The 14,422-nt window shown below is 37.0% G+C and overlaps 1 protein-coding gene across 2 annotated transcripts in view; it reads left to right on the top strand.

Moving 5' to 3' along the window:
• KIF16B (kinesin family member 16B) overlaps positions 1 to 14,422 on the top strand; it is a 148,346-nt gene that overhangs the window by 90,308 nt on the left and 43,616 nt on the right. For both annotated transcript variants that reach the window (XM_010574790.1, XM_010574791.1), the window contains 4 exons: positions 316 to 474; positions 1,302 to 1,407; positions 1,932 to 1,982; positions 9,227 to 9,349. In XM_010574790.1, the coding sequence (XP_010573092.1) occupies positions 316 to 474; positions 1,302 to 1,407; positions 1,932 to 1,982; positions 9,227 to 9,349 (439 nt within the window). The remainder of the gene's footprint in view (positions 1 to 315; positions 475 to 1,301; positions 1,408 to 1,931; positions 1,983 to 9,226; positions 9,350 to 14,422) is intronic.

Raw genomic sequence — 14,422 nt, forward strand, 5'->3', positions numbered from 1 at the left:
AGTTTATTCAAGTGATCCTAATAAATAGGCTAAGTCTTATGAATTGATATCTAATGTGCTGAGTTAGATACCTTTTGCACTGGAAGTTGTTGAAGTTGTTTTATTTAACTTAATACTGCTGTTGTACTGTGGTTTTGAGCTACCTCTTTTCCTATCTAAATATTCTTAAAGAACAATTATGATTTTTATATCTTCATAAATATGAATACCCACAACCTTATATACAAGTATTGAGTGTAAGTACAGTACTTGCCATACAAACTATGGGAATCAACTCTAAAAGAAAGCAAATTACATTTTAAGATCTCTTTGTAGCCTGGACCAGGAAATTCAGCAGCTGAAGCAAAAAATATACGAGGGTGATGGTGGTCAGAAAGGAAATCATGGAACATTAGAAGAGAGACTCTACTATACTACTTCCCCTACCAGCCCAACAAAGCCACAGCCACCCGCTGCTCCACTAGTTGATGATAGGTAGGTAACCTGCATTTATGCAATGTTTTGTTAGGAGTGCAAACAATAGCTTTAGAAAAGAAATATTTTGGAAGATCGTACTACCTGAGTTAGATTTTAATTAAATACTGTAATTGTACTTAAATACTAGTCTGGAAGTAAAATTAATTTTATGTATTTTACATTAAATAACCAACAGCCTAATCTGTTGCTCCTGTGCAGTTTGTTTTAGAATAGAGGGTTGGCAAACTGTAGGCTACAATGTATTTAAATTGTTTGTGTGTTTACAGTTACTTATCTATATGGCATTGCTTTATATACACTTAAAGCAGCAAAGTAAATGAAATTGTGTTAAGCCTTTTTTAACAAGGCAGCTGCCTGGTATCACTTAAAATTTATTTCATCTCTGTTCCTTTTACACCTACACATGCAGTTGTTAGCATCAACTCTTGGAACATTCCTTCTGTTTGAAGACTAAACCTTTGTTAGCCCAAGTTGCCGATATCACAAAAGTGATAAAAGCAAAGATGCAACCCCAGCCTTCTATTTCTTCTTCATTGCCCTTACCTTCACTGCCACTTGTATGTAGAGCTGTACGCATAGCAGTGGCTTAACCTGTGGTCCATTAAATTGTCTAATTCTGTTAGCAAATTGTTAACTATTGGCTGTTAAAGGAATACTTGCTCAAAAGTCCATGTTCCTTAAGGAGGGATAATACTGGTGTAATGTTATACCTGCCAATTAAGAGCTGTGCAGTACTTAGGGTTTACAAGTGTTTCAAAGAGCCTTTTAGCCTGTCTTGACTTTTACCTAAGAATATACTACTTTTTTTTTCCCCCCACTGAAAGGATAAATGCCTTTATTGAACAAGAAGTGCAGAGAAGGCTCCAGAATATTCATCATAAAGCAGAGGATAACAATGTTAGCCTGTCCTGGTCTACAGAAAGTTTAAAGGTGGGCAGAGATGGGTAGGAAATCCTGACCTTCAATGTACCACATGTAACCACTGATTTAGTTTTGTTGTTCAATAATTTTTGTGTTTTCCTATGTTCACTTAATTTTAATTTACCAAAAAAGTAAACAGTAGATCAGGGATATCAGTTTTAGATTTTGATCATCTTTTTTTTTTTCCATTGGCTGTTTTCCATTTTTTTGCAGGGAAGAGTGTGTAAATGGCAATAGGAAGCTTGCAGATCAAATAAAAATCTTCATTTTATGTCTGTAAAATACATTGATAAAATTACATCCAGAAGAACGGTAATTGTTTATGCTTGCAAACAAATGCTCATTTAAAAACTGGTGATCTAATTAATCCGAAGACTGGGTTGATTGACTTCTAAACCAGTGGCTTAATAAATATCAATAAGAAAATAGTTATTTTTGGCTATTAAAAAGAATGTCTCTTCCTATGAATACTTTTAAATGAACTTACACAAGCAAGGCACTCTAATTATCACCTGTACCTTTTTTGTTCTTAGGATAATGAGAGGCTTAATAATGGCACTGTTCAACGCAAGCTGAAGTATGAGGTAGGTCATAATTTGTCAGAATGAAATGGTTGTCTTAAATTATGGCATGCCCTATAATTAAATTTCTTAATGTTTAGCTGCATAATTAGAATTTTGAATTCACAGCAAGATTAATGGCTAATGGAGACAGCAATGCATTTTGCCAGCTGGAATTAAAGTGGTCTTTTTCAGATTGGGCATAACTTTTTCCTTATTTGAAAGGTGTGGTGTTATTGTGGATCTTTCTTCCTTGTTTTGTTATGATTCTTAATTTGGAACAGTATCTCCTTCCTGATTTTTAGAGGATAAAAGCATTTAATAAGGACAGATGGTCTGAATTCAGAATACCACTTCACATTTTTGACTCACAATGAACTACTGTAAGGGTGTCTATAATATTAGCAAGTAGCATCAGGCAAATTTGCTTATGTCATGAAAGATTCATACATGTATTTTTAAACTGAGGCTTAGACCCCTCCCACCATATTTGGTTGCCTAACTTTTGCTTGAAACATGGTTAATTACTTATCTTGGTGAATAAATCCTAAATACCTTTATGGAATTAAACCTTAATAGTAGGAGGGCTGCAACACCTCTTATCTGGAGTTTTTCGGACTTTTACACTGTTATTTTGAAACTGTGTTGGACTTTTTACGCTATCTTGGATAGTATAGGATTACTTTTTTGTGCACGTGTGGAAACTAAAGGGCGTATAAATTCCTGCGTCGCTCTTTGATGTTCCTGTGGTTTTGAGTAAAGCAAATATAAACCAAGTGAAATGGATACTGTACAAATAAAAAGCAGTGGTGGGCTGGAAAGATCAACCATTCCTGAATCAGACTTCAGTCACTTCTGTTGGATTTTTCTTTCTCTAATTTTGAGAGATGATACAATGATTTTACCAATTTTGAATGATTGTACAAACCTAATCAAAATCAATCCTCAATTTAAGAAATGTTCAAATCGGAAGGTTTTATAAAGATATTTCTATTTTCTTCTTTTGAAATTCCTAACAGAAAAGTCAACAGGGGCAGCCACATTATGGCTTTCCATTTGTGTCTAAAGATGGCAATTGTGCTTCTGAGTTATGTGGAGAAAACGCAGGAGTAAGAGACCATAAAAGACAGAAGGAATATACAGAGATGTGGGATTTCTTTTCCAGTTCTGGAAGAATGTCCTCCCCTTCTACATCAGAGAAAGCATCTGAGAATGAAAGGGGTAATTCAGAACAGGAGAGCTTTTCTTGTCATTGTGACATTGGAAGTAGTTTAATTCACTCTAAAAATATTAATACTTTAAAGAGTAAGAACGTTCCTTATCAGAATGTCTTATCTACTTCTTTACAAAGTCATGACTTAAATAATGTGGCTTATTCGCTCTGCAAGGTTGAAAATTTCCATCATTTTGACAATAAAATAATTACTTCTCCAGATTGTGACAGCTCAAGAACTGAATCTGATTGTTCCCACTTGAAACAGCTGTCTCCTGTAGGATCCTTAATGGGTGCTAATGAGCAGTCTGGCTTTAAGAGCATATCGTGCCTTCTCTTTTCTCAGTCTAATGTGCATTCTGAAATAATAACTTGTAAGGAAAACAGCCCATTTAAGACAGTGCACCTGACAATCAGAGACCAGTCTAGTAATTCTCAGCTTCCAGCACGAAAAGCCTCTGATTTGATTTCTTTTAAGTCAATAGCTTCTCGTTTTGATGTGAGACCAAAACACACTTCTGGTTTGGGATATCTTTTCAGTAAGCTTTCCTGCCTTTACGAAGATACCACTAGTCAGCTGCTCAACAGTACAGTGGTTTCTAAACAAATTCAGGAGTTGAGAAGTTTGTGTGACAGAAGCAAGATACGTGCACAAGCGGTATCATTAATAAAAAATCTGCCATTTATAAGAAACTTGCAAGTAAATGTATTCTTCAGGTCAGATATGAATCAAGACATATCCCACTCTACTGATGATTCCAAAGCTCATACTGAAATTGTCATTCAGCCTGAATCCCCTGTGCAAGAGACTATCACGACGTGTATAAGCACAGAAATCTCCGATGCCTGTGTGAGAAAGCCCTCTGAAGGATTTGCATGCTGTTGTGAAAATGAAGAGCTAGAAAACAGTCTTGTGTTAAGACAGAAATTTGTGCATTTTCCTGATGTTTTTTTGAAGCTTCAGATCTGTTCTCTGGAAAAAGTGCTGGAATTCTTGAGTTGTGCCTTGCCTCAAATTTGTATTAGAATGGAGGAGTTGAAAGGTATATATTGGCTTGCTGTTGGCAATTGCAAAAAAACTGATCCAGAACCTGCTTGCTTGCTTTTGTTCAGCTCCGTTCTGTATGTTGTTGTTTCTTCAGTCGAACAAGACAGCTGCCAGAGTTCCTTGGCAATGTTTCATGAGGTTCCCATCATCACGATAAAGGAGATTCAAGTTGGCTTTGCTGGACAGAGTATTAGTCTTCTGTGTTCTGCTGAAGATGGTTTACTCACAATATTTACCTATAACAAACACTTCACTCAAAGAATTTGCCATGACATAATGAGCATTTTGATTTCTACAATAGATGATGCTGTTTATTTAAATCACCAGCTCTTGAAAGATGATCTGATGCAGATTTCAGTTGACTGGACATCAGAAGTAAATGACTTAGTTCTTTCAAATGGAGTACAATTGTCCTGTAAATTCAGAACTGTATTAGCTGATCTAGTTTACTTACTCCATGAAAATATGGGAAGTATTAAACCTTTGTTAGGTGACATTCATGTAGTGCTGTATACCACAGTGAAAATGGAGTGTGCTAAGCAGGCTGTGTATAGATCTCTAGTTCTTACAAATACTCATATAGGTCTCTTAAGGGAAAATAATGTCTTTTATCCTGCACCTAACTCTTTGGATGCTTCATGCCAGCGATCACAATTTGACATCCTTCAGTTGTACAGTTTGAATGATATCCGATGTGTAGTTTTGCCAGACAAAGAGAATTTCACAAAAATTTTGCTTGTGTTTTCTAGAAGGAGCAAGGTTGGATCTGATTCAGGAATTGGTTTTTCTAAATACTGTGAAAAAGAAGTAAATACTCAACTGACAGTCATCCCATCAGTTCTTCAAAGCAGTTTGCATATCCCTTCAGAAATCTGGAAATTAACATTCAGCTCAAGTGAAGAAGCCATTTGGCTAATTATGCATCTGACTAGGTGTTGAAATCCAAATACGTTTAGATACATTCAAAATAAGAGGGTAATGAATATTGATAAAATCCTTTTTTTTTTTTTTTTTTTTAATCAATAGGCAAAAGAGTCCTTTAAGCCTGTAAGGAATACCGTAGAGTATGTGCACACATCTTAACAAAAATCATTATTACTTGAGTGCTTCCTTTTTGTGGGTCTCTAATATGCTGTACATAAATTTCCTTGGGAAAGTGAGGAAATTAAATGTTTCTATTTTATGTAGTAGGTGGATCAAAACTATAATTACAACTGTGTCTTCTGATTTCCATTTTGGCTGTTGTTTCTGGCTCCCTCCATCTCCTGTCTGTCTTCATTAGTGTCTTCTCCATTCCTTCTGGATTGCCTTTTCCTAAATCTCTCTGAGTATCTTTGTTCTTCATGCTTCTCATCTGTTTCATGCCCTTGATGTCAGTATTCCAAAACATCTGCAGTATCTTTTTTGTCTGACCTGTAAGGTGTGTTTAGGTTCCTATGGTACATTCACTGTATGCTCTTAATGCTAAGGATGTTTATAGCTTTTATACTTACAATTTTAGGAAGAATAGCATTTACAATTCCCTTCTGCTTCGGAGTTTTGCATGAAGGATTATTGCACTCTTGCATTAAAGTTTGCCACAAGTGCAAAAGGAGTTGTGTTTGGCTTATTCTAAGTGTGTGTTGGCTGAGTTACCAGGAATTGATGGCTTTGCCATATCTTTTCCCCTGCATTTGCCCCCTTTGCCTAGAGCCAAGAGAGGTTAGGCTATGTGGAAGTAGTGAAACAGAACAAGAAAAATGCAGAGAACATCCAATATTCTTTTTAGATTTTTCCCCTGCCCTCCTTTTCTTGCAGGGAAGCCATGCATGGCTTTGTTAAGTCATTCCTGTTTATTTTGTCTAAATAGTTAGCTTGTACTTCCCCACAATAGAACAAGTCTCTATATTCCCTTGATGTGAGCGTTTAAGGAAGATGTGAAAATGAATCTGCTTAAAGGGTGTAAACAGACATCGGTTGTGCTTTAAAATAGCATTTCGACCTTTGGGCATGCTACTATACCTGTGGTAAGGCAAATGTCTTGGGGTTTATCATCTGTCTACATGTTCCTCATGCTGTTAAATGGATGGTTGGCAACTGGGGATATTGCCTGATGGATGGAGTAAATTTATCCCTAGAGTTATCTGCATGTAATGTGCCCCTTTTTCCTGCTCGCTTCCTAATGGAGTTGGTGATGCTGTGAGATAACATCTCTTACAGTCTCTTTAATATTACAGTCCAAAAAATAATGGAACTATTGAACATTAGTAAAAGATTTCCATTAGTTGAGGCTTGCCTTTAGCTTAGTACAAGGTTATTCTTTACCTGTTACCCCTGTCAGATGTTCAAATAATAAATAAGCTGTTGTCTCCTATCTTTTGTTTCTTCCCTTGTAAGGGGAGCTGGATACCTTTTGAATCCTGTTGCTTGAATGTGCCATCTGCCTTGTTTGAGGAAGATGGTCCTTGGCAGAAAAAACAGTGGTATCTAATCTGAAATTCTAAATTCTGTAAGCATATTGCCAGTAGAGGTGCAAATCTTCTACTAGACAGAGTTAGACTTCAGTCTCTCTACTAGTCTAAGAACATTTCCCATTTGTTCTTACCATATGTTAAGACAGGATACTGTAATTCACGTGGGATTTAAAAAGAAATAACTTGTATTGGATGGGAAGTTGTGTCTGGAAGGATGAATGCTGGTTTGGATAGAGAATTACAGGGGTTTTTATCATAACGAAACTTTCTACTGCCTTAAGGAAGTCCAAAGATGAGCAAAATGTGTCATGTTATTTTGAGGTATGGTTTTTGTTTTTAACAGAAAAGGTATACAGGAATATCTCGCAGAACATGGGGTAGACAGAGTAGTTATGAGTTGGAGCATAACCTTGTGTCAGTCCCGTTCAAGACTGGCTCCCTCATTGGCATCACCAAGGCATTTCTTCTGAGTCTTGATGAAAGTTAACATTGAATGACACTATCTGGAAGGACTGCCTTAATCACGGCTGTTAAATGACAGCAATTTCTGCAAATAATTCCTTTTCAGATTATACCCCAAAGTTAAATGTTTGTGCATGTTGTGTTCCAGATAACATGGTTGTCCTCTTTTGTGTTTGTTTTGAAATCTAACTTGATGAATATTCTGCACTTTTATGAAGAAATGACTTCACAGCAATATCTTTTATTCTACTGTAAATGAAACATAATGATCCATGTTTATGACTGTTGAAGCATTATTTAATGTGTTAGGGTGTGTTTTTCCCAGTACTTTGTGTTTGAGATTATTTTCCTCTCTGACTATTAGCTGTTTGTAATAGTTCTCTGAAAATGACTGCCAATAAATTACGTGTTGACAGAGGTGGCTTTAAGAGTGACTTTATGGTTTTATTGTTGTTTTGAAACAGATGATATTGTTGTCAAGGCAATGAACTCCTCTTTCCCCCAAGGAAAGAATTGCTTACATTTCTATGGTCCAGAAATGAGTTCTAGTTGAAAAGCCAGTAACTTGGGGAGAAGTGAAAGAAGGACAAAATGGAGTGGAGAAAATGTGTGAACAGAAGTCACTAAAAGTATTTTTTTCTATTCCAATGCAATCTTTTTTTGTATTTTCACTAAAAAAGAAGTTTATGGAAAACACCTAGATAAAGTCATTTAACTGGAACTAAAATTCACTTTCTTTGTATTTTCTTTTTCACAACTTTTAATGTTAACATTAAGGGAAATGACATTGGCATTTAAAATTGACTAGTAACGAAATAACAGCCTCCCCTTATCAATAGCCAGCTGAGGATGCCAGAAAGCTGTCTGTAGCAAACAGCATTCAGAGAGGCATTTATGAATGAGTTTCAAACTTTCCTCCAGCTCCTACACAGTATCATGTGTACTAGGAGTCACCAAGGAGTTGCTACAGAGAGACCAAGTGTCAATGAGCAGAAGCACGAGCCACATTCACGTGTGGGGGTAGTGTTGGTCAAGACTGAAGAATTTTGACCAAGCAACACGTCTTCTGGTAGTTGCTAAGGGATTGAAAATGAATGCTGAGCATACAGTTTCTATATAAGCGATGGATAGCATCACTAAATACAAATAAATAACATGGTCATAACTTTAAAGTGATAGGTTTTCAATCTTTTTTGCTATCATTAACTTATATTTGTCATGGTGCTATTATTTTTTTAAGTACAAGTTCATTAAGGTTTTCAGACCAAATACGTTCAACTGAGAAAGTGGAGGATTTCCTAAAAGGCAGTTTCTGTACTTATTCACTGTAATGCATATGCAACTTTTGGACACAGTCACTGCAAAGCATTAATGTTTTCAGCTGCAAAAGTATTTTATTTTTGTTATAACTTCAGAGTTACAGATTCCATCTGGCTGTTAGTCAGAGGAATGTGCCCTCATTACAAATACCTTTTTAGATCTTCTTGTCCAGACCATGCAAATTCATCATAGTTGAGTTTTCTGTTAATTAGATATGATTTAAAGAAAACAGTAGGAAACTGTTCTGACAGTGGATTGCTATGTTATCTATACGTTATTTAATTATAAAATAAGTTTGGATTTTTAAAGTCTAAGAGCTTTCTGAACTACCTAGATCCCTTGCAGCTTTGCATGATACTATAAACAGGTTTGTTATATAAAGACATTAAAAAAAATATGGCTGACTGTTAAGGCTTGATTCTTTTTTCTTTTTTTTTTCAGGGAGGGTTAATAGAAAGTCTTCTGCTTTCCCTTGGTTTTGATATCTAAGCTGAAAATGCCATTTCAAAGAAAAAGCGGTATTTTTGCAGACACTTCACCTTAATTTTTTTCATGCATTAACAAAATGCTAGGGTTTGCTTATAAAACAAGATCCACTTTGTTTTCAAAGAATTCCTTCATTTTAGAAATAATTTCTGCCTCCTCCATGCTCTCTTTCCCTGCTCTTCTGGTCAAGAACACTTTCTCATTTTTAGTGAAGTTATTTTCTTTTTTTCCTTATGTAGTGATTTTGGTTTTCCTTTGTTCTCCCTATTTGGTATGCACATGAAAGCGGATGGTCTGTCGTTCACTGGGAGCAAATCCAGATGACCTGAAGGACCCAATTAAAATTAGTATTCCACGCTATGTCCTGTGTGGGCAGGGAAAGGATGAACACTACGAGTTTGAAATAAAGGTAAGTGCTTTTCAGTTGCTTCTCCTTAATGTTTGGGGTCTCTGTACATATGTTGCTTGCATTTGTACAACAATAGCATCATAGTAGCAATAATAATAGAAAAATGCCTTTTGTTTAAAACCAAATAGTTCTAGTTTGCTCTGTCCAGCTGTTGGTGTTCACTGTGACAGCATCACAGTTAGCAAAGATGGAAACAGCAGCTGGAAATGCATCTGAGAATCTGTAGATTCCAGAAATCACCTTACTAACCCCAATGAAATGTAGTTTTTGTTCCACTAAGTGCAATTTTTGGTTCTGTCTCTTTCTGTTGTCTAAGTGGCCTCAATACTGCTAAAAAAGAGAGGCTGTGAGAAGGCATGCACAGTACAGGACACTACAAAGACAGGTGTTTTCCAAGTAGATCTGTTGTACACAGGAGGTCGGTAGTCAAACACTTGGGTAAGCAGTTCCAGATCCAGTATCAAATAATTCAGTTGAAAGTGTTGCTGAGATGAGGATTAAATGCATATTGGTTATAGGAAAGCCCATTATTTAGATGCAAGTGTCAGGTATAGAAAACGATTAGACTTGCAATATTTACTTGTAGTAATGAAAGCATAATTAAAGTATTTTGCACATATCCACGATAAAGGCTTGATTGTTTTTGGGTTCTCTTTGTTGTTTGGATTCTTCCCACCCTGCTTTTCCAAGGTCTCGCTTCTCCAAAGTGTTATCTGCTTCCTCTCCCTTCAGTTGATCTTCTGTGTAGAAATGCTGGAAAAAAATGCATATTCATTATGTTTCCTCTGGTACTAAGCCAGTGTTTTTTCAAAGCAAGATGTGAAGTCTAATTGGAAATGTGCTCTGAGTGCATGTGGACATGTAGCATAACTGATGTACATGGCATCAGAGACAGAATTGGCAGCCTTCTTCACTGAATGTACTGCCAGATGCTTTGCTAGCTGGTGTTAAGTTGGAGGAGTGACCTACCCTCACAGTGTGCAGGACCATTTTTGAACTATGCTCACATTCTCTTTTAGAAAGCCTTTTATTAAGATGGGTAATCTTAGCTCTGAGCTAATTAAATTTTCATCTCGAAACATATTGCACAATTTGTGGGTGGAATAATTCCTTTTACCTTTTGAACTTTGAATTTCCTGGGGCCAGCAAAAGCCCAGAGCCATAGAGCTGGTGAGAGAATAGTAAGTGCATACAAAACTTCCCCAAGGACTGTTCTAGCCACCAACTATTTTCAGCACACGGGATTTACTAAACTGGGTAATGGTTAGTGAAGGTAAATACAGTAAAAAGGTATTTTCTCTTTCTAGTAAGTTGGTAGATTTCTTTTCCAAGTATTCTCCCTTCATCCCTAGAACCCATGTAAGCAGCTGCAAGACCTTAGGATGAAGGAACAGTTAAAGAGTATGTGCAGGAAGACTTGGACTTACCTGGAAGGAACTGTGATAGAAGAAAAAATGTTGGAAAGGGGTGGATTCGTAAACAGGAAAGAACAGGAGGATATATAGAGGAGAGATAAAAATGCATATGAAACTAGGCTCCAGCAGTTCTGTTGCTTGTATGTTGTTTCTATGAGAAGCAAGGCTTGCAACCTAACCTCAGCAATGGCATGGAATGAGCAGATGCTCTGGCTAAGAGTGGTGTATATGGAATGGCTATTCTCTTCTGTCATGCTTGCCAGTACCGTCTTTTCTCTCTCTCCTGTGCCATTTCTAGGCTGCCTCTAAAAGATACTGCTGCTTAAATAGCTGCTTTGATGAAGTTCAGAGCAATGAAATGGATGACATATGGGGTAGGGAAGGGGCTATCACTTTAATAATTGTATTCCATTGCTGTCAACTTCCTTAGAGCACTTTTATTGAAGCTCCTATGGTCCTTAGTTCGGCTGTCTTTGGGGTGTTCCTTACAGTCATTCCCTTACACAAATCGATCTACTGTTTATGCTTTTTCCTTTGCCTCCAGGTCTCTGTATGTCACAGTGGGCTGCTTTTGCTGTGGTCAGGATTTGGCTCCATGCTACAATCCACAGACATTCCACAAACTTTTCTATTTTAAACCTTTCCCCTGCAGAGCTCCCAGCTCTAATTTGATCTGTATTAATCTTCAGCTGCTGTTACTTTTATTCTATAGGAAATCAGAATACATGGTATAGTGATTTTTTTTTTGCCTTAAAAATCGGGAAAGTAGGAAGACAGGGCAGGGAGGAGAGAACGTGTACCTGTTTATTTCATCCCTTCTTGATGGGTCAGGATACAATGTCAGTTGTTGAAATAATTCCTTATTTCAGCCTTACTTTAATTTGTTCAAGTTTATGTTCAGGTAATCTCATACCAGAATATGTGTCAGTCTTGGAAGGGCTGGGGCATTGTTAATCTCATTTCCTTTGCCAGCTCCCAAATAAGCTTTCTTCACCAAGGTTCCTCTTATTCTTGGGAAAATGGGTAGCTGACCTATTTGCATGTAACAGGACTTTGAAATCTGACAAAGGGACAAGGGATGATTGAGTTGAAATGTGAACCTTTGAATCCTAGGTATCTCAGAAGTATTTTCTTCAGCAGATGTTTCTAGTCATTGTATTTGTAGTTAAATTCTGGCATATTGCTGTATAGAAGAACCAATATAACAAATTTCTCTATATAACAAATATATAAATTTCTTTTTGTGACATACAATAGTAAAGATTATTTCCTTTATATGCCAAAAGAGAGAGAGTGAGTTCCACTTTTCTTGGCAGCATCACAGTTAGTTCATAAGTCTTTCAACCATAACATACCATCCTAAAATCTTTTATTTTAGTGCAGGTTCAGCATCTTGTCCAAGATGGTCTGTCCACTCAGGTTCTTCCACTGGATACAGATCCTACTTTAAGGTGTTGAGTGACTCCCATGAGAACCTACTGGAGAGAGTTCAAAAATAGGAACAAACCCATACTTCATTAGAGTTAAGATAGCACCTTCTCCTTTTGCAGAAAGAGATGTCACGGAGCTGTTTGTGCTGGTCTGCCATTAAGTATTCAGTATGAATAGATACATTTACAGAAAAACTTCCATTTGAGTGACAGTTTTTTATGTTGTCTTTAAAGACATGATGAAACAGTAGTAACTTAATCAGGTCTAAACATATTTATGTTACAGCTGAATTATAGTACCAGAAAACTATTCTTGTATTCTCCTTTTCCTTTCATGTTGTCGTGATATGCGGAATATTCAGACAGGGCTGTGCTAGAAACAGCGTGTGGGAAGAGCTTTTGCATCCATAAGACTGTTGGTGTCTGTTACAGACAGTGCTGGCAGTTGCAGGCAGTACATATGGACAGCAGCAGGAGCAGTGAGGCAGCAGGGAAGGGGGAACTCCAGCTCACGTAAAGGCATGCAGCGTCTCCTGAGAGCTGGTGATGGAAGCAAAGCCTGGAATCAAGCACAGCCATCCAGGGGATCCTCTGACAAAGGGAAAGGTGTAGATATGCCTTCTCATTTTTATTCAGCTTTCCCTCGTTGTTCTGAGTTCTCTTATTTATCCTGTTTGATATTCTTTCAGAACTGGCTTTTTCTTGTGTTTCAAAGCCTTTCAGTCATCCCTGACGAGTTCTCTATAGGAGAGAGATCCAGGCAGGTGCACCCCAATGCAGTGCTTTTCTCCAGGTCCAGCCGCAGTTCTGTTCAGGCAAATGCTCTGGTGGGTCTGCTCAGAATGTCCAAGTTTCTTTCTGAGCTCAGTGAACTATTGCAGAATTGGAGTAAAGCAGAAGCAGTGCTCATTGATACGTAGTTCTTAAAGAAAATGATGCATGCCCCATATCTATCTAAATTAGAAAAAAGAAAAAGCCCAATCTTCCCTCAACTCTATCAGATTAATACCCTCAATAATAAATTAAAAAAGGTTACAAGCAATTTTTAGGCAACTTTTAGCTTTTCAGATGCTATATTCATAGACAGCATGAGGAACAGTTTCAACAAGGTCCGTTGGTAGGAATATGAATTTTCATAATGAGTGTGGACAGTTTAACCAGCCAAGATAAGTAAGGTGGGCATTTTTTGTTCTTTCTAATAGCTTCAGAATGAGGTGGAATATTTTTTTTTTCTCTCCCCTATGGTTTTATTTCTATTTGTATGGGGCAGAAGGGGAGTAAGTTCTGTGATGTGCTTTACAGTGGAATCAATTGGAAATGTCTTTTAGGTTATTTTCTGTCAGTCACCGTGAGAAGAAAAGATAAGGAGGCAGGACTGTAGTATCTCCATTCAAATTTATAAGTTTTACGTGGGAAATGGTGCACTTGAATGAAAAAAAACCCACCAAAACAACAACCCCCCCCCCCAACCCTCCCAAAACAAACCAACCCACAATTCTGAGGCAAGTCAAAGATCATGTAAGTGCCCAGATAAGAATATTTTGAAAATCTGTTTTACAGATTTACTCAACCGTATTTTTTTTTTGTTGTTATTAAGAAAATATTTTTAACTACTATATCAGCAAATTGCAAGTAAAAAGTAAAGGGCTTTTCAAATTTACTTTACTTGTTATTGTTCAAAAGATCTGCATATGTCCCTGTCCCATACTTACAGAGTATATGGTCCGTCATACAGCTTTTTTAAATAGGGGAAAAGAATCTCAGCCCAAACTGGTTGCATCAGCTATAGGAATAAAAGGCTCTGTTCTAGAAATGCTATTGCTATGCCAGGTGTGCTGTAATTCTCCTCTTTATGTAAGCAGAGTTTGATCCTTTCTGTCCTAATAACATTATTGCCAAGCTTTGGGGACCAGTTAAGATTTTGTTTAGCTTTGAAATTTATTTTCCAATAATATCAGCAGTAAGAACAATAACATTTTCTAATGCATTACCTGCTAGTGTCATTACAAGAATTAGGAAGGTAAACAAAGAGGATGATGGGGACTGAGTCACATCAAGCCAAGCCACCAGAGAAAGCTCTAGAGAAAATCCTGCAGTTCTTAGGCAGCACAGATATATGGCTTTGGTGTTTTCTGTCCTGTCTGTCTCTAACAAGTTGTTTATTAAACTTTGTAGAAGAAAGCTGATAAATAATTGGCTGCAGGCAATTTGATGCACAGCCAGCAACA

This window comes from Haliaeetus leucocephalus, unplaced genomic scaffold (assembly GCF_000737465.1).
Source record: "Haliaeetus leucocephalus isolate CR32 unplaced genomic scaffold, Haliaeetus_leucocephalus-4.0 Scaffold450, whole genome shotgun sequence".
NCBI lineage: Eukaryota > Metazoa > Chordata > Aves > Accipitriformes > Accipitridae > Haliaeetus > Haliaeetus leucocephalus.